Raw genomic sequence first — 23,201 nt, 5'->3', positions numbered from 1 at the left:
AGCTGTGATTGCTTGGTCCCCAATTCATCCATATCTTGCCTGCCTTTGAAATTAACATTATCCCATCTCCTTTGCCTTAAATATTCACACACCCACTCGCCGTGCTAAGTCTTCTTAAAAACCAATTAATCATTCACCAAACGTTTTTCCGAGTCTGGTTTACGATTATTTAATTGGTTGGTTAGATGTTGACCCTGAAAGGTCGATATTTGGTTTGTTATGGTTGGTTTTAGCCCACCATTTCCTAACTTAATTGTGTCTTCTTAAATAAAATTAAGAAGAAAAAAAAGGTTTTGTTTAAATACGTGTGTTTTAAAAAAATTTATAATTTTAAAGATTAACCCACAATTTTAATTACTAAATTATGATTTTATTAAATACTTCCCCGTGTGTTTTAATTTTAAATTGACAGTTTTTCTTATTGGACAAAATTCAACATTTAAAAAGAAAACAAGTTAGATGGGAAATAAAATTTCATAATTGTGTGAACTATTATTGCATTAATTATACATCGTTATACAATAATACTCATGGTAGATAATAAAAAAGTTAGTCAATACCAACACATATAAATGCCAGCGTAATACTAGGGACCATCTTTGATTCTTTTTATCATCCTAAAGTTGATTTAGCTTTCAAAATTACAATTAGATCAAAATTCAAGTATGATTCATTTAAAATTTAATGGTGATTTTAAAAGCCATATCAGTTTTATGAAAATAAAAAGATAGTCTCACTATTACTCTTAAATACCATATAGGCTTTCAAAAAATAAAAAAACAAACTGCCATATTGGAAAATGGGGTTGATTAGCCAGCAATAATTAAATTTCATAGGCAATGGGTCTCCATTAAATGATCAATCTCTTGTTACTCTTCATAATTAGGCAATTAGCTAATTTAGCTCCCATTTTAATGTAGATAATTATCCAAAAAGATTATTAAGATGAGATTAATTTTTGTTTACGAAAAAACAAATTCCGGCACATTTTAGTTACCGACGAATATCCCTCTCCTTCCCGTCCAAATTCAATCTCTCTCTCTCTCTCTCCCCCTTATCCATAAAACAAAAAGGCGAGTGCAATACCGTCATTTCACGTGGTTTCACACTTTTATATGATTTCCCTTTCCCGTTGCTTTAGCATTCTCCATTATTTTGGGTTTGTCTCAGCACAGGCGTTTTTCTTTCCTTCTCTTCTTCTTCTTCCCTTTGGATCATCCGAAAGCTACGACCAACACCAAACACGTTTTGCTCAAAAAGCACCTACGGCACCGAGTTTCTTTTATTATTTTCTAAAGCAAAAACAGTTAACTCTTAATTCTTATATAAATAATTCACACGAAGAATACGAATTCAAATTCGAATTCCATTGGTTTTTATATCCCTGTTTGCTCTTTGAACGATAGCTTTGTAAACCTAGGTTTCGCGAAATTATTCGGTGTGTAGCGCTTTGGGAAATGATGGCTTTAACGTATCGCGAGGAGGAAGAGGAGTCGTCGCGGTGGTAGTGATCGGGGGGAGGAGGAGGTGTAGTAGGAGGAGGAGGAGGAGGTGAAACGACGCGTAATGGACTGCCGGGTGTGCGTGGCGGCAGGGGATTGGCTGGCGAGGTGGGCCGGTGGAGGAGGAGGAGCGGGCCAGATCGGAGGAGGGTTCAGCCACGAGAGCGAGCACGACTTGGCGCTTATGGTCAGCGATTTCTTGGAGAACGGGAGCGGTGGGGCCGACTCCCGGTGTAGCAGTGACAGTGACTCGGCTCTCTCCGATCTCACCAACCCCGCCGAGAAGATTCCGGTAAAGTCTCTCAGTAAAATTTTATTTACCCCCCAGCCTTATAAAATGTTGCTTTACCACAATTACTTGTCGATTACGTGAAAATTATGGTTTTGTTGAATTTTGTGAATTTGTTTGATGGGAAGGCGATTGGTGCAATGATTGCTTTATTAAGAAGATTAAGAAGCGGTCCCAGAAAGATGTTGGTCAGAGTCGGTGAATTATTGGATTTTTTTTTTAGCTATCATCATTTAGTTATCAATATTTGGGACCTTGGACAATGATTCAGAGTACTTGGTTGCCTCAGTGGGATGTCAATCATAAGGCTTCCCTGTTTGGTTCTTGTAAAGGATGAAGATCCTCTATAATTCCTAGGCTATTCTATTTGTACAATTCCTTAAAACTCACCATTTAAAAAAAAAAAATCAAACGGTTGGGATTTTACCACAAATTTATTATTTACCATGTATTTCATTTTTTGAAAATGATGCATACTGATGTGGCAAAATTCCAACCATTTGATTGGAAAACATTAGTTAGGTTTTTAAGAGTTATATATTGTACAATACCACACAATTGTAGAGGAATCTTAATCCCTAGAAACTACAGGGGCAACGGAAAAAAAATCCAAAATGTTTCCCTTTTTTGGGTTTTCATTTGGTTATAATTTGTTTTTCTCCTTTCCATTTGTGTTTTCCAGTGAACCTTTTCTCCTTTCCATTTGTGTTTTCCAGTGAACCAAATTGATTCTAATTTAGCATTATCTGTGATGGCTGTATATTTGAGGGAATCAGTGAATATATGTGAAATCTATATTAGCTCATGGAAAATAGTGTGTTGATATTCCATTATGAATGGTATTCATTTTTTACTTCCATCCCTTCCAGTGCCATCTCAATACATTTGGTTGGATATGGATATGAACTTAGAGGCTCTCATAAATGGAATTTTCAGATGGGTTGGAGATGTATTGTCAGTATTTGTTCCCTTGAGTATGATCATCTTGCCTGCAATGTTCTTTTCATATGTTAAGACTCGAAAAATGGGGAATGAATGTTTTTAGGTGTAATACCATGAAAGTAGTTGTATGAGTGTGGTTGGATAAGCAGGCTAAAAGTTAGTACAAGAATTATTATAATCGAAATGCAGAATGTATAGTATAGGATTTCAACTACAAAAGTGTTTGAAGTCACAAAGGTGGGTAGTGACACAACGAATAGTAAAGTGTCTTAAGTGTACTTCTTTGGAAGATGAAAGTATGTAATCTGATTGAATGATGGGTTCATTTGTAAATACAATTGAATTGCTATAATCAGACATGATTTAAATAGAAATGTTGATTAGGGTTGTTGGTTTTTCAGTTCTGACTCTTGAGCCTCTTTTTAGTTAGAGAAGTAATAATTGGTTATCATTGCAACATATTGATAGTTCATACACAAGTCCAATTCAATCTTTGGTTCTTTTTGATAGCTTTTCTATTAAGATCCGGTATATTCGCGTTTTTCACTAAAATCTGTAATTTCTTGCTATTAATGGTTCAACTCCATTTTGTATTAAACATATAATTTAACCTACTACAAGAGAATCTAATAATTTTCTGTCAGTTTGAAACTACTAACATTTTGCTGATTCTCTGTCATATCACAGTTTTGTAAGATCCCGGTGGCTCAGTATGAGAGTGACATGCTTTCAGTGGTTAATTCTCTTATACTATCTATCAATGAGACCGACCTTCAAGTTGTCAAGTCGAGTGCATGTAACGCCAGCTGCATCAGATTTTCTCTGGTAAAGCTTCTGAGACGTTCTGGTTATGATGCTGCTGTATGTGCAACCAAATGGCAGGGTATTGGCAAGGTCCCTGGAGGTATGCTAGTGAACTCTTGGAACTACAATTGTCTTAATCAAGAGAAAAATGAATAATTTTATGAGAAATAAGGGAAGGAAAAAAAAAAAAAAAAAAAAAAGAAGAAGTTTTTAGTGGATATTACCAGGAATTTACTATCTGGCGAGTTTTTAGTAACCATGTTTCTGTCATATCTGTTAGCTATATTCATGTACACTGGAGTTGGAATCTATCCTCTGTAACCGAAAATCACATCTATTTGTGGAGCAAAAGTTCTTTTACAATTCATAATTTTTTTGGAGGTTTATCTGATTTTTCTGAATCATTTACAATTTATTATGACTACTAAATGAGAGTTGAGTTATATCCTTGTAGAGTTGGGGCATTTTGTTTAAAATGGATGGTCGAGAGGTTTCCCTGGAATACAATACATCTGTCTGGAGTACTGATGTGAATGATTTAATAACTTGTTTGCAGGGGATCATGAATATATTGATGTGGTCAACTGCAACAGCACTGGAACCTCTGAGCGTTTGATCATTGATATTGATTTCCGAAGTCACTTTGAAATAGCTCGAGCTGTTGACTCATATGATAGAATATTGAATTCGCTTCCAGTCATTTATGTGGGCTCCTTGTCCAGGCTGAAACAGTTTCTTCAGATAATGGTTGAGGCTGCTAGATCTTCTCTCAAGCAGAACTCAATGCCACTTCCTCCCTGGAGATCACTTGCATATCTTCAGGCTAAGTGGCAGTCGCCCTATGAGAGGCAGTTTAATCCAGAAGAACAGAAGATTAGCAAGACTAGTTTTGTTGACCATATGCAATGTAGTGGACATTTGAAGAGGCTGCAGTCTCTGCTTCAATCTGAAATGGAAGCAGAGCGACTCTTGAAGCCCATGAACAGCGATAATAACTGGAGACTGAAGCCTGAGAGGCGGAGGCACTCTTTGTTCCGGAATCTTTAAGGTGTACAGATTTTGGCCTTGGAGATGAGAGAGTTTCTCTCAAGAGAGATTGTATTGCGGCTTTCTATTTTGAGTATTTTCAATTCTTTCTCCCTGATGCTAAATAAGTTACGACCTGAACAAAGGGCAGGTTTCATATCGTCATCGATGGTGATAGCAATAAGCCATAACATGGCAGAGACATTCCTTTTTTTCCCTATCATGGTGCAGAACCCAACAAGCCAGTGCTGGTCCTCTCTTGCATCACCAACAGCCATCGGCGAATTGGTTGGTATCTTGCTTGACCATGGTGCGCATTATCCTATATAGCTTATATTTTCTTTCGGTTTTTGAATATCTTCTTGAATGTATTCCTTGCCTCTTATTTTTGTGGGTCTTGGAAATTTTGTTATAATATCTCATATATTTTTGTGTTCGATATCTTTTCCTCACAAAGTTTGAGTTGTATCTCTTTTCTGGCGGGTCAAATGTTGCTTGAACTATAAGTTTTCCACTTCAGTAATATAGTTGCTTCTGATGGTTGTATGTCTACAGCTGACTGAAATTTGTTTGGTTATTCTTACTAGTCACATTTCTTTTATACTTGTTGAATGGTTTGAAGATATAGCGGAACTTTGACCTTTTCTGTAGTCATTTGTCAATGACGACCACGCCCAGCTCTTCCCAAGCATGGATAACTTCGTGTGGCTGTCGTACAGGCGCCCAGAAGGGTCAAAGTTGTACTGCGGAACAATTTGGAAACTACGAGGAAAAAGTACTTGAATTGACTGTCCTTTTATACTTGCCGAAAACATCGTCTCTTTTTTAATTGATTGGGAATGTTCAATTCTTGGTTTATAAAATGTGCAATGGCATTTTCTGCATTGCCAATTCCTTCTTTGATGCTTCAATGAATCTGCTTGATGCTTGACCCCTCAAATTAACAAATCCAAGTCTACTTGATCACAAGCGGAAGAATGGTGTGTTTGATGTAAATATCAAAACTTGGGAGTGGTATATAAGCAATCACATGAAAGACGCAACCTCGAAATTAAAGCCTGATTGAAAGGAGGATTTTCTTCCTTTCGTGTAAGGATAGACTCCGATGGTTAATGTTTTTTAAAGGGTATTTTTTATTTTTTGTTTGAAAAATATGTTAATGTGATAAAAATGAAAATAATTTGTGTTTTCTGCTTTGAACTATTTGTTAATGTTTTTGTTTGAAAATAGAAAATAAAAGGATAAATAAAAATAATAATAAAATAAAAAAAGGTTAACAAATAAAGCGTTATGAAGCATGTACACAAGAGAAGAGAGGCTTTCAATAACAAAATTTTCTTTCAAATCGGGTTGGATGAATATTTTCTAATAGAACGTAAATTACTCATTAAATTAACTTTTGTCTTTAAAGAATGTAATTCTTATATACATTTTAAAAAAATCACATAAGAGTCACGTGTAAATTTGAGACCAGCTTAGCCAAGTTTGGGGTCCTCATTCCTCAAGCTATCGACCCTGTTAGCAATTTTAGCAATTTTTTTTTTTTTGGTTGTAATTGCAATTTTAAGTTTTAACATCAAGTAATATTAGAGGTATTTACCCTATAACCCTTGCAGACTTCATAAGCCGCTCCTCAGCAAGCCATCTAAGGGAGCAGCCAGCCAAAGCCATGGGAAGTCGTTCATTTTTGCCAACACTGCCAAAATTCTTTTCGATTGTAACCCCCGGTTACAAATAGAATTATTTAGAGCATCTCCAGCAGTAAGAGGTATTTTACCTAGTTAAAAAACACAATTCTCTATTTTAACTATTAATTTTTTAATACTAATTCTAACAGATTCTTTATTTCATTAAATATTATTTTTTAATCTTTTTTTTTTTTAATCCGCAACCGCTTTTTTATCATCTTGTAAATTGCAATAGAATTGATTCACGTAGCATACCTATGTGTTATTTTTATTTTTCCATTTTTAGTTTGTCAATATATGCATACTATTCTTTTTTTTTCTTTTTGTTGAGTTTTTAGTAATTCAAAATATTTGAATTTGTATCATAAATTCATAAATAGAGAAGAAAGAAGAGAGAGAAACGTTGAGGGAGGGAGAGAAGAGAGCAAATAATGTGAAATAATATTATATTCAACAATTTAGTGTGCTACAGTGAATAGCAATATGAAGCTATTCACTGTAGCAGTTAAGGTATAATAGCTAATATGAAGCTATTCTGTTGGAGCAAAAAAAATGACAAAAATAGTTAAATGTAGCTAATATCTCTATTTTAACTATACTGCTAGAGATGCTCTAAGGCCATCATGCAGCACCTTTTATAAGGCCATCATTATTTTTTGGATGACTTTTTATTAGAAATTTTGATCGTTTTTGCATCACCATAATTTTTGGATCATCTTAATACATCATTAAATTTATAACCCATCATTTATGGATCACCTTTTACTTCCAATTTTTCTTTTGAAAAAAATGAAAAAGAGTGAAGTTAAATCAGTCAAATCCCCTATTAATCCAAATCATTTTTTTTTTTTTTTTTTTACATGTCCACACAATAAGGAGGAGGGGAGATTCGAAATAGTGACTTCCGTTTCATGAAGCGTAGTTTCTAGCCGATTGAGCTACTCCTTAGAACTAGGGGTATAAAAAAAAATCAGAAAACCAAAACCGAAAAATCGAAAAACAGGGGAACCGAGAAACTGGAGAGTTGGTTTTGAAACCGGTTGAAAAATCAGGTAACCGGGTACCCCGGTTTCGTTCCGGTTTTTAGCACCCGATTATAACCGAGTAATTGGATATATATATATATATATATATATATATATATTTTTTTTTTGGCTTCAGTGGACAGTGGCCCTTTGCCTTGCGTTGGGCCACTGAACCAAAAATTGTCCCACTTTCTTTCTTTTTTTTTTCTTTTTTTCTCCTTAACAATTGTCTCACATTGCTCAAAATATAAAACCTCCAAGTTTGTTTTTCCATAAAAGGGAGTATATCCTCGACTTCTAAATTCAACTCCAAGCCACTTGTTGAGCCTAAAGAGCCCAAAATACAAAAATTTTGGGCCAAAATACAAATTTTTGGCCTCTCAATACTCCATGCTTGTTGTTAAATAAGTCCAAATTCTTTTTTTTTTCCTAAAAAAAAAAAACCGGTTACCTGGTTTTGAAACCGGTACCAACCAGTTCCGGTTCCGGTTTTCAAAATAGTCAATACTGAGGATTCTAGTTCCGGTTCCAATTTTGACCAATAACCAAGAACCGAAACCAAATTTTCACCCTTACTTAGAACCCAAATCCTTGTTTCTACATCTAGGCTCTAAGAAAACGAGAAAAACATGGGTAAATTGTAAATAAACCAAAATATGGGTCCTCATTACAAAAGTATTATGACGGTTAAAATTTTATCAACAGATCACCAGATTTAGCGATAATTATTGCAATACACGTCAGCTCGTACTAGATTCCCTAGTGGGGCATTGAATATTTATGTAACCGTACGTTTATGTGGAGGATTAATGCTGATAACAAGCGTCGCCGCACTATTGCCCGCCATGCTGCCAAGGATGTCAAACAGGTTCAGATTAATGATGACCATAAATTGTAAAATAACATTAATTACTAAATTGAGAAAATACAGTACTAACAATTTTACTTGCTTGGGTAACTTCGATGGGTCAAAATTATTTGGTAAAACACAAATTTCAAAATAATATCCTTAATTTTGAAGAAACTCACGGATTATTAAGTTGTTTATGACTGTAAAAGTGGGACTACATAACAACCAAGTGGATTGGGATGGGGTATAACCGTATAATTAATTGTTCAAATAGGTGCAGGGCTCACTTATTCTTTCACATACAATATAAACAGCTATTTACACCCTATCCAAAATAATAAAACAAAGGTTCAAGAATCACGACTCACTTACCCTTTCACATACATTTTTTTTTGGGACATTTTTTCTCTTCTCTTAATGGGATCGTTTTGCTAAAACAACCTCAATACAAAAAACCCATAAACCATGTTTTTTTTTTGTAGGGTGTGTTTGCCAATGGCCTTGGAACGGTACCGTTCCAGGGCCTCCCTCAATCCAAAAAAAAAAAAAAAAAATTTACCTCAAAATTAATCTCAATATCTCTACTTTTTATACCACACCACATCAATCATTTTTATTATTATTATTTAAATAAAAAAATCACTACAAAACAAATTTTTTACATTTTTTCATATAAAATATTTTTTTTTTACTTTTCTTCACAAAACATTTTCACTAAAACCAATCAAACACTTATTCCTAAAAAAAGGCCCTGGAACAGTACCGTTCCAGGGCCATTGGCAAACAGGGCCATAGTATCCTTAGAATTGAGACACGAGTTCCATAACAGAACATAGCCTTAAAACGGCGGGATGACATCATCAACAAAAGCATGATAATCGGGGTCTTGTAGCCAAAGCTTAGCCAGGTGCAGATGAGAGGTGCAACGCCGGTGGACTTCTTCCACGTCCCAAACGATGCCCTCAGCCTTGTGACGATGAATAATGTTGTCCACCGGCTTGTCTTCCTCATCGGCACCAATCCTTGACCGATCCCACTGCTTCACAAGAACATGGGTTAGGTAGTGCAATGACTGTCCGTACAACTGCTTCATGGATTTCACTAATCCCTCCCATGTGATGAACAGATCATCATCATCAATATCTGGCCACGACCCACGACTTGTAGGGATTGGAATTTGTTTCATGTTTTCTTGATACCTTTTTGCCTGCTCCACCAATATTAATGATGAATTATCTGCATATTATGAAACAATCTTAAAATAATTATTTAAGAAGCAACGTTAGTTTTCAATTAATCCCATAAAAAATTTCTTCATTAGAAATTTAATATTTTTACCTTGGAATACAAGTAACATTTACTGAATATGGTGTACAAATGGAAAGAGTAGGCTTTAAAAGTATATATATAGCAATTAAATGATAGTAATTAGCAACTTTAAACCTGGATCTTCCTTCGAAGCCTTCACATTTCGGCTACTTTCTTCGTCGACAAAATTTTCTTTATTATTCGTTTTCCTTTTTTGACATCCCCTTTTATTTTGCTTCAGTGTCTCAGAGTCGTAGACGCCATAACTTGGAGTATCAGATTCTGTATCTGAATCCGATACAAGTAAGTGCTTATTGGATAAGGGACTATGTCGGCGCAACATCAATTTTTGCAGATTTGAGTAGGAGATCGAGATTAGGGTGAGAGAAGAGGCGATATTGAATATATTAGTCATGAGATAAGATAGTATTTATATTCTCATTATATGTACTACAACACTTTTTTGTAATGAAAATGCTTAGCGTACTATAGTTATTTTTTGACGGTTTCATTTCAAATCGCTTAGACGTAAAAAAATGGCCTGAATTCACATAATTTTAAAATTTAATTTTTTTTTTTTTTAAAAAAAAAAAAAAATTGTAGAGAATCCTAATAATGCCCCCAAAAGAAAAAGTAAAAAAACGTACGGTGCAAAAGATGAACTGAATTTGAGGCCCATGCACGTAAACGTAACGTAAGGGTGGCAAATAAAGAAAAAGAAGGTATATATGAAAATAAAACAAATTAGGCAGCTTTTTACTTTTGTCATTCTCCGGATCATAAGCCCAAGTAAGGCTTGCATATCTGCCAGTTTTGGATTTTGTTTCAGCAACGGTTAAGGGCCTTTGGACTTATTCATTCGTGTGAATTCACTTGAAAGTACTTATTTTGGTGACTTCATGATTCTCAAGTACTCGAAAGTCGAAACCATTATTTATTGAGAAAAAAAAAAAAAGTGTTATTTAATTCGAACAATTATAACCAAAAATAAAATAAAAAGGAAATACCAATATCCCATACATCGCGGTGATTCCTGACCAGATCTCAGCAGTGGCTTGGTGAAGTTCAGGTGGGGTTTACAAGGGGACGTTCTATTTGTGTTTGTTGATATGAAAATGAGATGGTCAAACTTGAAAAATGTTTAATATTTTAAAAAATGAAAATAATTTTCTGAAAATTAAAGAAAGTTTTTGAGAAAAAATATTTTTTGTTACACCAAACACCCAAAAATACATAAAATATTTTTTTTAAATTATTTTACGCGAAAATAAACTAACGGAAATACAATTATACTCATTATCAAAGAAAAATAAAAAATAAAAAATTGGGCGGAGGTTGCGATGTTCTTACAAAAATTCAGACGCAATAGATTTGATGGGCTTTCGTTTAGGAAAATGTTAAAGGCACAACACAAACCCAACTTAAAACCAACTTCTCTCCTACATGGCATTTAAAAATAATAAAAAAATAAAAGTTTAAATTTTAAATCATTGACGCTGTCTTTTTCCCTTTCAGATCCAAAATTCCTCAGTCTCTCGCTCCCCCTCCCCCTCCCGCGCTCATCCTCTTTCTCCTCCGGCGCAACGTTCCGTCTCTGTCTCTCTCACTCCGGCGACGTCTTCGGCCACCGAGTACTGCAAGAAGCACGTCGAGACTCCCAAAGCAGCCGCCGCGTCCGAAGAACGCTCCACCTCCGACGACGACCTCAAGGCCTGGGACGCCGAGTTCGTCAAGGTCGACCAGGCCACCCCCTTCGATCTCATCCTGGTGTGTCTTCTTCCTTATAAACTCAAATCCCCCTGTTAGATCTTTTTATTATTGATTTTTTTTCTTCTGATTAGGGTTTTGGTTTTGTTTTCTCGGCCTCTGTGTCTTTGATGTGTTTTTGTTTGGTTGGATGCCGAGAAAGCTGGCAGTTTTGGTGGTTTTATTGTTTTTTAGTTCTATGTTTGATTGGGTAGTGAATATTTGTTTTTGGTGGGGAGTGCTTGTGCTGCGGTAAGGTAAAGCATCGTTTTAAAATTTGGAACTTCTTGTTGGAGATTATATGTATTATTGTATTGATGCAATTTTAGTGTTATAGGAAAGTTTTCTCTTTCCACTGAACCTGGGCATTGACATTTAATTGTACTTTATGGCCTTTTTAGGTGTCAAATGTGCGGTTTTGGAGTAGGAAAGTATATGTTTTCTTGAGACTGATAATTGGACAAGAACAGATTTGGAATTTAAAATGAACATTAATGTATGATGAACCAGTGATGATACCTAAAGGTTATTAGAAGTTTGCCCACTGATCTTTGCTTTCTTATAAACAAATTGAATGTCTAACCGTGCAACTCATTGCATGAGTATGAAGCTGTCAGGTTGCAATTAATATTTGATTCTAGCAGCATATGATTATCAAGATTTTCACAATATTGAAGTTGCAATAACTAGCTTGTCCTTGTTCTTTCATAGGCTGCATATCAAGGGTGGAACTAGAATTTTAGGTGCAGGGGACAAAACCAAAAAGAACTTTTTTGGGCAGTAAAATTTTGATTTTGAAAGGGTTATATATATATATATATATATATATATATATGGGGAACGCGTTGAGGCTTGGGGGCTTCACAATGTAGTTTCGCCCCTAGCTGCAGTAAGACTCGTGTCGATCGGTAATATACTCTGTAACAAAACTTTTGTAATTAAACTTGTTGTGTACCCCAATAAACGATTTATTTGTCTCTACCGCAACAGCTCAGAACTCTGGTTAATTCTTCTATCAAGTCTCATTTTGCAACTCAAAACTTCAATGGCCGAAGGCTTTTAGAAATTTTTGTGGTTTAAACAAAGTCTAGGAGAAATATAAAATTGAAGGCATATGAATGCAAAGGGTCTCTCTTAGCATACTGAATAATTGGCTTATGTGCACTTATGTATCATACTAAATTTTGGTTGCTGATATTCTCCCAGACTTTAAATAGACTCTTTATCATTAATGCTGGCTCTGGGTTTCGGATTCTGTGGAAAGTTATCAAGACCTTTCTGGATGCAAGAACAATAGCAAAAATTTAGTTGAGAAGTTTTCCTGTCTATGTTGATCTCCCGTTTGGGTAGAGGCAGTAATTTGCATGCCATTTCCTTCTCAAGAGTACAGTGTTCACTTGTTTAACATGTGAGGTTTCAGGTGCTTGGGTACAACTACATTAGTAACCTGCTAGAAGTTATTGATTCTAGGTAACATGTCTTGTGATTATGATTTTTTTTTTTTTTTTTTTTGATGAATGAATTTGTATTGACACAAAACAAGAATTATATCCCAAACAAGAGGCACTTTCTCCTCAGCTTTGGTTATTTTAATTGATTGGCTTGTTGATTTTACTTTTGTGCCTCTTAAAAAGAAAATAATGAAAATGGCCTGTCGTCTCTACTTGCAGACTTTTACAAGCTTTCTACTAAAGAAGCACAATGGCTGGCTCTAGGGTTGCTCATGCCACCTTGAAAGGACCAAGTGTTGTGAAGGAGTTATGCATTGGGTTGGCACTTGGTTTGGCTGCTGGTGGCCTCTGGAAAATGCATCACTGGAATGAACAGAGGAAAGTGTGGCAATTTTATGACTTGTTGGAGAAGAGTGAGATTAGTGTTGTTACTGCCGAAGAATAAATCTTTCTTTGTTTCTGTCATGAGTGGACACATTCTGCAGTTTGATCATTTTGTGGATTACTATTTTTGTTTACTGGGTGTATTTTTGTTTTCTTTTCTTTTTTCTTCTTTATTATTATTATTTTTTTATATTTACTTTTATTTTTATCTTTTTGTCTTTCTCACTTTGGTTTGGTTTGAACAAGAGATTCAACACATTTGTCTTTGATTCTGGATTTTGCTCCTACAACAACTAAAACACCAAACAGTTGGAGGGAGGAGAGAAATGCTGGTTGTGAGGATGATGTGCTTCCCATTTTTAGTGTCTCAAAGAGGCTAAACACCAATTATTTTACTATTTGTTTTGTCAATACCAGATTTTTCCTTAATAAAACCTTTTTCTTTTTCTAATTATGTCCTTGCATTTTGACTTAATTCCGCATACTTCCAACTCCTTTGAATATTTTGTAGTTTGGCACTGCCAATGACCCTTTTTCTTCCTTTTGGTCATATCTTGAAAGAGGTGTGAATAAATTATTGAAAATCTCTTGAACAAAAACTAACGGTAAATTACAAGATTGGGATTGAATTTTATTGGAGACAACTTTTTCATTCCCACCGATCATCCTTGGTTCTTCAACTTCTTCATTCCCACCGATCATCTCTGTTTCTTCAAATTTTTCATCTCCATCCAACTCTTCATTCGAACTTTCGTCCCCATCCAACTCTTCATCCGAACAAGTGATCCTTAAGACATTTGGTTCTTCAACTTCTTCATCCACATCTATCAAAACGGGATACAAAGTTAAAAGCCATCTTGGTGTGTCAAAGCAAAATTATAACACAAACAAAAGATGAAAAGTCAAACCTATTTGAGGGCAATCTTGCTCCAAAAAATCTTCATCATTTGGAATACGTGTATACAAAGATTCAACTTCACCATCCTTGTCCATTTAGGCAGCTATAATGAGTAACTTTTCCACTTACCTAATGTATAATTCAAAATATTATTGTATAAGCAGTGTGAACTATAAAAAGCATACAAATAGTAAGAACTTAAATAGGCTTGAAAAGAAAAAACACAAAACACATGCAAAAAGACAAACAAACACTACTTTTCTCTGTAAAATCACAAAACACATGCAAAAAGACAAACTAGAATATGCAATCACTTATTAAATAAGGTTGTTGAGTTTTCGAAAATGACCAAAATATTCCAACCAAGAAAAGCCTGCAGCAGATGAGGTACCCTAATTTGCTTCCAATTTTCATTTATAAAGATTTAAAATCATTACTCATACAATAAGCTAAAAATCCAATGCATATCACTCCAGCATCATAGGATTTGATGGGGGTTACAATGAGCCTAAATTTCATGGTAGTCATGATATAGACTTTTGAAGACAAACAAGGTATAAAATCTAGCATGAATTGCATATATCAGTAGCAAGGGAACAATATCCAAGGATTCATGGAATAGCATAAAAGTAGTCAGTGGTTGGTGTTCACATTTTGAAAGTGAGAACATTAAGCAAATCCAAGTAGATCTAAACAAAAGGTTCCAATGTACAGAGGTTGAGACTTTACCAGAATCATATTTCATGTGATGACAAAAATTATTATTAATCATTCCCACAAAATTGCTCATTACTTATCCATAGGGGAACTACACTTATCCCCTCAATCTACTACACAACTTGCAATGTCAATCTCCAATCTTTAAAGGTGATCTAAAACCATGAGAATGGTGTGGTCCTTCAAGGTTTGATTTGTATTCAACCGTCTAGTGAAACCAAGGCCAGTCCAAAAGAAAAGCATTCAGTCAAAATTTTGAGCAAATTCAATTTCGACTTCTGAGAAGTCACAAACTCCATCCCAGCTTAGGCTTTATACAAGAAATGTGATTCGAGTGTAAGAACTCGGAAACGGTGAAGCTTATCTTAAATGGGTAAAAAACATTAAATAAGAGCCTGCATCAGTACAATTAGCTAACAAACCTAAAACCTATCCTCAAGATCGATGCTGCAAAGAAGTGCACTCTAACAACTGATTTGGTTAACAAGGAAACATCTTGCAGGAGTTTGTCCTCGTCACAACACTGATTTTAGTAGACTATATAAACCATGATGTTTAATAAGGTCCGCAGAGCTAAATTGAATGTGGGCCATCATAAATGAATTTCAGAGACATGTAATCTATGTCTCCTCAAATGTTAATCTTAGAAAAACACATGAAAGGGATAGCAAACCAATCCAAAAAGTTAAGAAGTCCTTGTTCATCCCAGTTAAATATTAATATTGACATGTGTACTCTGTTGTTGGACTGGTGATGACATCCAAATAAAATGTCAGCACAGTACAGAAACTACAAAGATAAATCTTTGTCTGATCTACCACCACTTCCACTTCTTTCCTTTAAAAGGATTGAGATCAGAGCACTATGTGCATAAATCCAAATTTCTCGGAAAAAGTTTTTCAACTTCTTTCTAGCTCTCTGTACGTACAAATTCTTTCCCAGTTTGGCAGTTTGCTTCACACCCCATCTCCAGTACAATCCCTTCTAATCTAGTATAGTATTTTATTTTATTCATCTCACAGAGCTTTTTTTTTTTTTTTGTTAACAATTTTCTTCTCAGGCCAAATCCAGAGCAGCAGCAATGGATCCGATTCAAGCAAACCAACGGGATTCATTTTCCGACCAGTCAGAAATTACTGAGCTTTTTGATATATCAAGGTGGATATATACCTCCCTAAACCCTAAACAAATCCATACCCAATAATATTCAAAAAACAGAAATCTAAACCCTAAATACACATAAATCTAATACACTATTCTAGCACCCACTACACATAAATCAAAAAGCCCTAGATTTTGAATGTGGATGAGAGAGAGGGATTGCTTACCACCGGTGGAGGAGAGAGAGAGCCTTCGGCTTCGCCGGAGTGAGAGAGACAGTGGACGGACAGCTTCGCCGGTGTCGAAGAACTCGCCGAAGGAGAGAGAGGGTGAGCGCGGGAGGGAGAGTGCTGGAGTGAGAGAGGATTTCCGGTGGCCGAAGAACTCGCCGGAGGAGAGAGAGGGTGAGCACGGGAGGGAGAGCGAGAGACTGAGAGGGGATTTCCGGTGGCCGATGAACTCGCCGGAGGAGAGAGGGTGAGCGCGGGAGGGAGAGCGGGACTGAGAGAGACTTTTAAGATTTCTGAAATTTGATTTTTACAGGCCTTTAATTTGGTTTTAAAAAAAATATAATAAAAAAAAAAATAAATGCCATGTAAGAGAGAAGTTGGTTTTAAGTTGGGTTTGTGTTGTGTCTTTATCAAACCTCTTTCGTTTAGGACCATAATAATGAGTCTCAGCATAGACACCTTCCATGATCCAACGCCTGTAAAATCACAAACTATTTAATCATGACAATTGGATATTTACACTGTATACAGCCAACCCACACTTTCTAAACCTTTACAGCAAAATATGCGGCGGGCTGGACTTTCTCTCTCTCTCTCGAGGCTCTGTGCCGCCCGAACCTTCAGAACCCGCGTAAAACGCGCTAAAACACGGGCCAGTCACTTTTCTTTATTTTTCCTTTAAAAGAAAAGCGCGTGCGTGATCGCCGCCCAACCTGAAAGAGGTGGTCGGGTTCACACGCCAAAGTCGAAGGGCCATTCTCGTGTTTACAGCGCGTGGATCATACAAGAAAGAATCGGTGAAGCGGAAGTTTTATTTTAGCGGGAGCTCAGCGTCGGACTCTTGTCAGCTTTGAACATTTGACTCGGAAACTTTGTCCAAGCGCCACGTAAACACGACAAGTTGATTCGAGACGTGAAAGAAACCGCTAACTAATTAATAATCAAGTTATCCTGTGTCCGATTGCGAAAGTTTTGGATTCGAATGCATTGTTGTTACTTACTTACTTATTAGGTTTGGCCCATTGAATTTTATAAAAGATTTATGATATACGGCAATCATTATTTTACTAAGCTAATCTGGTATTATTAATCGGGACAGGCTTACCTGCGGTAGACAAAACTACCGCATATCTGCGGTAGTTTTGTTGGAAGGCTGGGATTTTAAGTTAGAGTTTTTTAAACCCAAAAGGCTAACGTGGAATTAAAAAAAAAAAAAAAAAAAAGCCGTAAAAAATTCCGTTAACTTCAATTGTTTTTTTTTTTACCCAAACCGTCTCCCTCTCTTTTTTTCTCACCATACCCAAAACCAGCGCTCCATTGGCTGTAGTAGCCACCAGGGCTGAGGATCTTGGTCAAGGAGCTAGGATTGAACCTCTACCGGCCGCATATCTCCTCCAAAGGTTGATTATTTTCTGCATTATTTTCTCTATTTTCTTTTGCATTATTTTCTCTCTTTTTCTTTTTCTACCCAAAACCGACCAGATTTGTTTTCTTTTTCTACCCAAAACCAAGGATTTGGGTAGAAAAAGTATTGGATGGGTCAAAGGGTCCGAACGACCTTCCGCCCACTGGCGTCGTGTTCCCTCCCTTCGAGGAGGCCAAGAAGGAGCTCGATTTCATCCCACCGTCCCTCACCTCTCGCTTTCTCGCAAGAACTACTCCGACGAGTGTGAGGCCGCGATTAACGAGCAGATCAAATGGGTTTTTTGTTTGGATTTCATCGCTTTGAATCTTTTACATGTTCGGGTTTTTTGTTTGGAAGGGTGTTCACGGCCAAAACGTTTGTTTTTAACGGCATTTTTTTTTTTTAAAGTTCACGTTAGCCTTTGGAGTTAAAAAAAGCCCAACTTAAAATCCCAGCCTTCCGACAAAACTACCGCAGATATGCGGTAGTTTTGTCTACGGCAGGTAAGCCTGTCCCTTATTAATCTACCCTTAAATTAGTTATTATCAAAAACAATTAATGATAAACTGATAATGTTAGATTTGGATACAAATTTCAAAAATTTTCTTTCGACATATTTTAGTAAGTGACAAGTGTTATAACTCATGTAACATGCTAAAGTTTTTCAAAAATTAATGTTTGACTTTCTAAATTAATAGAATGACAATAAAATGATTATTAAAAATATTAATTAAAACATGTAAAAGATGACATTTGACACTTATTATAATAGGTTGAAGGAAATTTACTCCAAACCAGTTTGAAGAACTTGTATTTGCATACACCATCCTACCTCCTTAGTTCCCTATAAGATCTCAGCACCCTAGAAAGAAAAAAAAAAAAACTAAGAAAAAATCAGAACTATTTAAGGAGCATAAAATCGTGGTGATATTAATGAAACTAATGAAGGGTGGTTGAAGCACTTTGCTAATTCTGAACAAGAACTTATCCAAAAAAGATTAGTAGGTTTAATTTTGTTGGATAAACAAAATTACCCACAGAAATAACACAATCATTTTTCTATATTCTTCCCCACTATAAATACACCAGAAACCCCCTCCTTCCAATCCGTGTCTCCAAGTCCGGAAAACCATGGCCCTCTCCCACCCCATCCTCGTCCTCTCCACTCTCTTCCTCTACCTCACCGCCACCGCACACTCCATCGGCGTCAACTACGGCACTCTGGCAAACAACCTTCCGCCGCCGGCTCAAGTGGCCAACTTCCTCAAGACCCAGACCATCATCGACCGCATCAAGATCTTCGACACCAACCCTGACATCCTCCGCGCATTTGCCAACACTGGCATCCTCGTCACTGTGACCGTCGGCAACGGTGAGATCCCCGCCCTCGCCGTACTAGCCAACGCGCGCCAGTGGGTAGCCACCCACATCGCCCCGTTCCACCCGCAGACACGGATCAATTATATTGCCGTTGGCAATGAAATCATGGCCACCGCCGACAAAATCCTCATTAGTCGCCTTGTCCCTGCGATGAGGAGTCTCCACCAGGCTCTTGTTCTCGCCGGAATCAAGGACATTAAGGTTGGAGATTATTATAATTTTAATTGGCTCTGTTTTTTTCCCCCTTTTTTGGGTACATAGATTTCCTTTGATTTGTTTTTGACTTTTGAGCGCGTTTTTCTTGTCGGCTTAATTACCAGGTCACATCCCCACACTCTCTTGGCATTCTCTCAATCTCTGAGCCACCGAGTCTCGGCCGGTTCAGGCGAGGCTACGACCGGCTCGTATTCGCGCCGATGCTGAAATTCCTACGCGAAACAAATGCACCCTTCATGGTCAACCCTTACCCCTACTTTGCCTACTCTCCAAAGATGGCGAACTACGCGCTCTTCAAGCGCAACGCTGGCATCCACGACAAGTTCACAGGCATTACATACACCAACATGTTCGACGCCATGATGGACGCCCTCCACTCGGCCATGAAGGGCGTCGGGTACGGCGACGTGGGCTTGGTCGTGGGCGAGACCGGTTGGCCCACCAACTGCGACGGCTACGAAGCCTGTAGCGTGGCCCATGCGGCGACGTTTAATGGGCACTTGGTCCATCATGTCAGCTCGCGTAGAGGCACGCCGTTGATGCCCAACCGGAGATTCGAGACCTACCTTTTCTCGTTGTTCGATGAGAACCTTAAGCCGGGTCCGACCGCTGAGAGGAACTGGGGCTTGTTCCGACCGGATTTCACTCCGATATATGACATTGGGATTATGCGCAATGAACAGGTACGAAATATAATTCACTTCTTTTTTTTTTCTTTTTTAATTATTATTATTATAATTTTTATAGTAGAACTGTTGTTGTTTGTCTGATAAACAAGGAAAGAAAAGAATATTGTTTTTTAATTTCTTGAGGAATGGAATTTGTTTTTCTAAAGAATATATCCGTTACTAAGACTACGAGCAATGTATTGATTTTAAAAGCACATTCGAATTTCTTTTTATAAGTTTTGAGATATATATTTTTTTGTCCCTTGCCCTATTGCTAGCAGAAACATCAAAATTGTTATTATTTGCAATGTGGAGTGGGGGCATGAACCATGTACCACTCCTTTGGAGGGAAGGGGATGGTGGGTCATCCTCTTCAAACCTCTAAAGAGTGTTCGCCCTACTAGCTATCGGAACGGTCGCAACTATTCTTGACAAGGAAGATTTAGTAGTTGCGGCCACCCGATCTAATCTCTAGTTTGTAGGTCACAATCGCACCCGGCGTGTTGATTGGACTTGGCTCTGACAAGATGAGAATTTGTGCAAATCTTTTCTAATTGATTTGGCACATGCTTAGAGTGAGTACGCACGTGTTTTTAAATTTTGATCCGATCATGGCGCCTTCTTGTAGTTGTCTTTTCTTTTCCTCTGCTTTTGCGGGTGAGCAGATCTTGTGGTGTTAAGTATATATTAAATTGCTTTGGAAATTAAGGGATCACATGCTAATTGGTTACGTCAAACTAGTTGTCTTTTATTCGTTATTGTATTAATTTTTGATTCTCAATATTTAATTAATCTTTGTCATTATTCTTCGTATTATACCAGTCGGGTCAAAATAGACCAAGGCCCAGACCCACACCCGTATCAGGCAAGAAGTGGTGTGTACCAAAGCCAGGCGCTAGCAATGCAGCGCTACAGTCAAACATAGACTACGCCTGCAGCTCAGGTGTGGATTGCAAGCCCATACAAGCTGGTGGAGCCTGCTTCCAACCCAATGCCGTTGCCTCCCACGCATCATACGTCATGAATGCCTTCTATCAGAAGTCTGGTCGCCACGATTACAACTGTGATTTCGCTCACACCGGAGTCCTGACCACCCAAGACCCAAGTAAGTAAAACACCCCCCCCCCCCAAAAAAAAAAAAAAAAAAAAAATATATATATATATATATATATATATATATATATATATATTCCATCAAATAAAAAAGAAAACAAGTAAAAGTGTCGTAATTAATATTCGATTTTTGTGTGCTCGTGTTGATGATCAGGTCATGGCGCATGTAGATACGTTGGATGAGATTGAAATGGAGGATGTGGGTACTGTAGGGCTGCAATAACCATACTTGGAGAAAATTATTCACTTAATTGCGACTTTTTATTCATTTGTTTTTATCATCAAATATCTTGATGTAACAAACGTTGCATTTAACACGGCCAATTCTAGTTTATGTAGGTCATATTTGTGGTAATTTGATGATAATATATGCCTCGTTACTAATTTTGTCTCATCAGTTTAATTATGATGTCACGTGCAATGTTATTCCAAATCATATCTAGCACTCTCTCGATTGTCTTCACCTCCCAGAAATTTGGGGCCTATTGAACGAGGTGTTCAATGTTATGATGTTCACAATTAACTCTTTGGTGGCATTGAATTTTGTTTATAGAGAAGCTCATATTTTCAAAAATTCATCTATTCCCACTAATCCAACACACAATCTTGAAGGTAAATTTTTTTTTTTTGCCTATTGACCACTACCTAACTCAAGCTCTGGCTCCATCCCTGAGCAGGTGATGGAACTAAGGTACGTAGCGCGATATAAAACAGTGGTGGTGAAGTCTTGAAGGGCTTCTATGTACGTGCAGAGAGAGAGAGAGAGAGAGAGAGTACAAAGAAAGTCTCTAAAAGAGAGAACCAAAGGAGAAAAGAGAAATAAAAAATTTAAAGGGGTGAGAATCAAACGATTTTTTATTTTTTTATTTTTTTATTTTTAATTAAAAAGGGTTGGAGGGGGAGACCAATTGTAGTTATCCTACTTAGATGTGACCATAGTAGTACCAACCAGTGGGGCGTCGCTCAGGAGGGACCTAGACGGTGGGAACTGCAGGACCCTCAAGACCAACAGAGCCATAGCTTAATACCCGCCTCACCATGGCATTAATGAGACTCAAGGTGACTAACACTAATAGGCTAAAGGATTCCCATTGTGGGAGTTGAACTCAGTCCCTAGTGCATGCCCAATCTTATGGAAATTTGCTCAAAAAAAAAAAAAAAAAATCTTATGGAAATTCCCTTAAGACCATTCAACTATCACCCTTATTAGTGGTTATTTTATTTTATTTTTATTATTATTTTATTTATAGTTTATTTTGCATTGTTGAGTGCTATAAGTACTAATTCAAAACTATGGGCTAGCGAATTAAACTTTTGACTAGCTAGACCAAAGTAAGTGCATGTACTCAACAGAGCAAAAGTTAAAAGCTGTAGGCTGATATAATGTGAGAATAGATGAGTACTCCTTGGATTTGACGAATTTTTTTAAAAATAAGCTTCCAAGAACTAAATTATGATTTTTTTTTCTTCTTCTTTTTTGCCCTTTTGCATGGGATTTTCAGAACTAATAAATAATCAAGTGACTCTTCATAATTTGATCCACTGGTGGGTGGACTGATCCACGTCCAACACATTGCATTATATTAACGCAATGACAGTGAAATAAGATGAAATTATACTCATTAATTCCCCACTAGCTATATATATATAACATAGTTTGCTGATCAAGAATCGTTGCTAAAGGAAAATTAGAAATAAAGCAATTAGATCTGTGATAAGTATAGTTAGCATGATAATCATGCAGACCTAACCTACCTGTACAACAACAGCAAAAGCTCCTTTCTCCGCCATTTCTCCATCTACAACATATAATTCCAATCATGATGTTTCTTAAAAGAAATTTACGTTTTCCCTTTAGTAGTTGATTTTTTTATTTTTGTTTTTATTTTTTTGGTTCAAAATATTATGGCTTCTTGAGGAAGACCACGTTCAAAACTAATGTTGAAAGCTAGCTAATTAATTTAATATCCTCAGTGAAAAAATTACTGAATTGCCTTAAAGGAAATTTTACAATCTTTACCGTTAATTTTTGTATAAGAGATTTCTAGTAATTTTTTTTCACGGGAAATAAGCCAAATTTGCATGTGTTGAAAAAAATAAGCTCCTAATTCACATTTATGCTTTGTACAAACAATTTCTTGTTTTACCCGAAAATGCAGGCAAATTATGCAGTATTTTTCGGCAGTTAAAGCTGTTTTTTGCACGTTTGATAGATGATTATGGGTAGGTATCGTGTCAATTAAGTAGATTTAGACATAAGCTTACTTAAAGTTCCCAATTGATCCGAGCTAATTAATGTTGTTAGAACCTTAGCAACCAACTTACCAATCAATTTTGGTGCCAGAAATTGATAGAACAAATTTTAAAATCTGGGGAAAAATTGAATTTAATCCATAAGTTTTCATGCAATTTTGACTTAATCCCTAGATTCTCAATTTCGATAATTTGGTCCTTGAAC

General features: G+C 36.7%; 3 protein-coding genes and 1 long non-coding RNA gene across 5 annotated transcripts; 3 read left to right on the top strand and 1 right to left on the bottom strand.

Moving 5' to 3' along the window:
* Nucleotides 1-1,105: 1,105 nt before the first annotated feature.
* On the top strand, nt 1,106-5,447 carry LOC132188536 (cruciferin (DUF506)). 2 transcript variants are annotated; one of them, XR_015912611.1, is made up of 4 exons: nt 1,106-1,794; nt 3,421-3,637; nt 4,094-4,873; nt 5,215-5,447. XR_015912611.1 is itself a non-coding variant. In XM_059603027.2 (3 exons), exons 1-3 carry the CDS (start codon nt 1,567-1,569, stop codon nt 4,582-4,584), a joined length of 936 nt encoding a protein of 311 aa, XP_059459010.2. In that variant the 5' UTR covers nt 1,106-1,566; the 3' UTR covers nt 4,585-5,447. The 2 variants fall into 2 exon arrangements, 1 of the variants encoding a protein (XP_059459010.2); XM_059603027.2 differs by having other exon boundaries at nt 4,094-5,447.
* A 7,412-nt stretch (nt 5,448-12,859) lies between these two features.
* Nucleotides 12,860-13,125, top strand: LOC148585141 (putative cytochrome c oxidase subunit 5C-1). Its single transcript, XM_088517899.1, has one exon. It carries the CDS (start codon nt 12,882-12,884, stop codon nt 13,074-13,076), a length of 195 nt encoding a protein of 64 aa, XP_088374025.1. The 5' UTR covers nt 12,860-12,881; the 3' UTR covers nt 13,077-13,125.
* Nucleotides 13,126-13,677: 552 nt separating this feature from the next.
* LOC132168157 (uncharacterized) lies at nt 13,678-16,233 on the bottom strand. Its single transcript, XR_015912739.1, has 3 exons — nt 15,959-16,233; nt 13,924-14,042; nt 13,678-13,839 (listed from the first exon to the last, which is right to left on the bottom strand). It is a non-coding gene; the product is annotated as an uncharacterized LOC132168157 (long non-coding RNA).
* A 2,222-nt stretch (nt 16,234-18,455) lies between these two features.
* On the top strand, nt 18,456-21,141 carry LOC132187301 (O-Glycosyl hydrolases family 17 protein). Its single transcript, XM_059601574.2, has 4 exons — nt 18,456-18,947; nt 19,067-19,645; nt 20,453-20,735; nt 20,898-21,141. Exons 1-4 carry the CDS (start codon nt 18,498-18,500, stop codon nt 20,924-20,926), a joined length of 1,341 nt encoding a protein of 446 aa, XP_059457557.1. The 5' UTR covers nt 18,456-18,497; the 3' UTR covers nt 20,927-21,141.
* The last annotated feature ends 2,060 nt before the right edge of the window (nt 21,142-23,201 follow it).

This window comes from Corylus avellana, chromosome 6, assembly GCF_965113065.1.
Source record: "Corylus avellana chromosome 6, dhCorAvel1.hap1.2, whole genome shotgun sequence".
NCBI lineage: Eukaryota > Viridiplantae > Streptophyta > Magnoliopsida > Fagales > Betulaceae > Corylus > Corylus avellana.
The sequence above is the reverse complement of the archived record's forward strand: the minus strand, read 5'-3'. Positions and strand labels throughout refer to the sequence as shown.

Excerpts from the sequence above, each read along its gene's own strand:
- LOC148585141 (XM_088517899.1), top strand. The coding sequence starts at position 12,882 with ATGGCTGGCTCTAGGGTTGCTCATGCCACCTTGAAAGGACCAAGTGTT.
- LOC132187301 (XM_059601574.2), top strand. The coding sequence starts at position 18,498 with ATGGCCCTCTCCCACCCCATCCTCGTCCTCTCCACTCTCTTCCTCTAC. Across the intron at positions 19,646-20,452 it reads GGATTATGCGCAATGAACAG|TCGGGTCAAAATAGACCAAG; the intron begins GTACGAAATATA and ends GTATTATACCAG. Across the intron at positions 20,736-20,897 it reads CCTGACCACCCAAGACCCAA|GTCATGGCGCATGTAGATAC; the intron begins GTAAGTAAAACA and ends GTTGATGATCAG.
- LOC132188536 (XM_059603027.2), top strand. The coding sequence starts at position 1,567 with ATGGACTGCCGGGTGTGCGTGGCGGCAGGGGATTGGCTGGCGAGGTGG. Across the intron at positions 1,795-3,420 it reads ACCCCGCCGAGAAGATTCCG|TTTTGTAAGATCCCGGTGGC; the intron begins GTAAAGTCTCTC and ends GTCATATCACAG. Across the intron at positions 3,638-4,093 it reads TATTGGCAAGGTCCCTGGAG|GGGATCATGAATATATTGAT; the intron begins GTATGCTAGTGA and ends ACTTGTTTGCAG.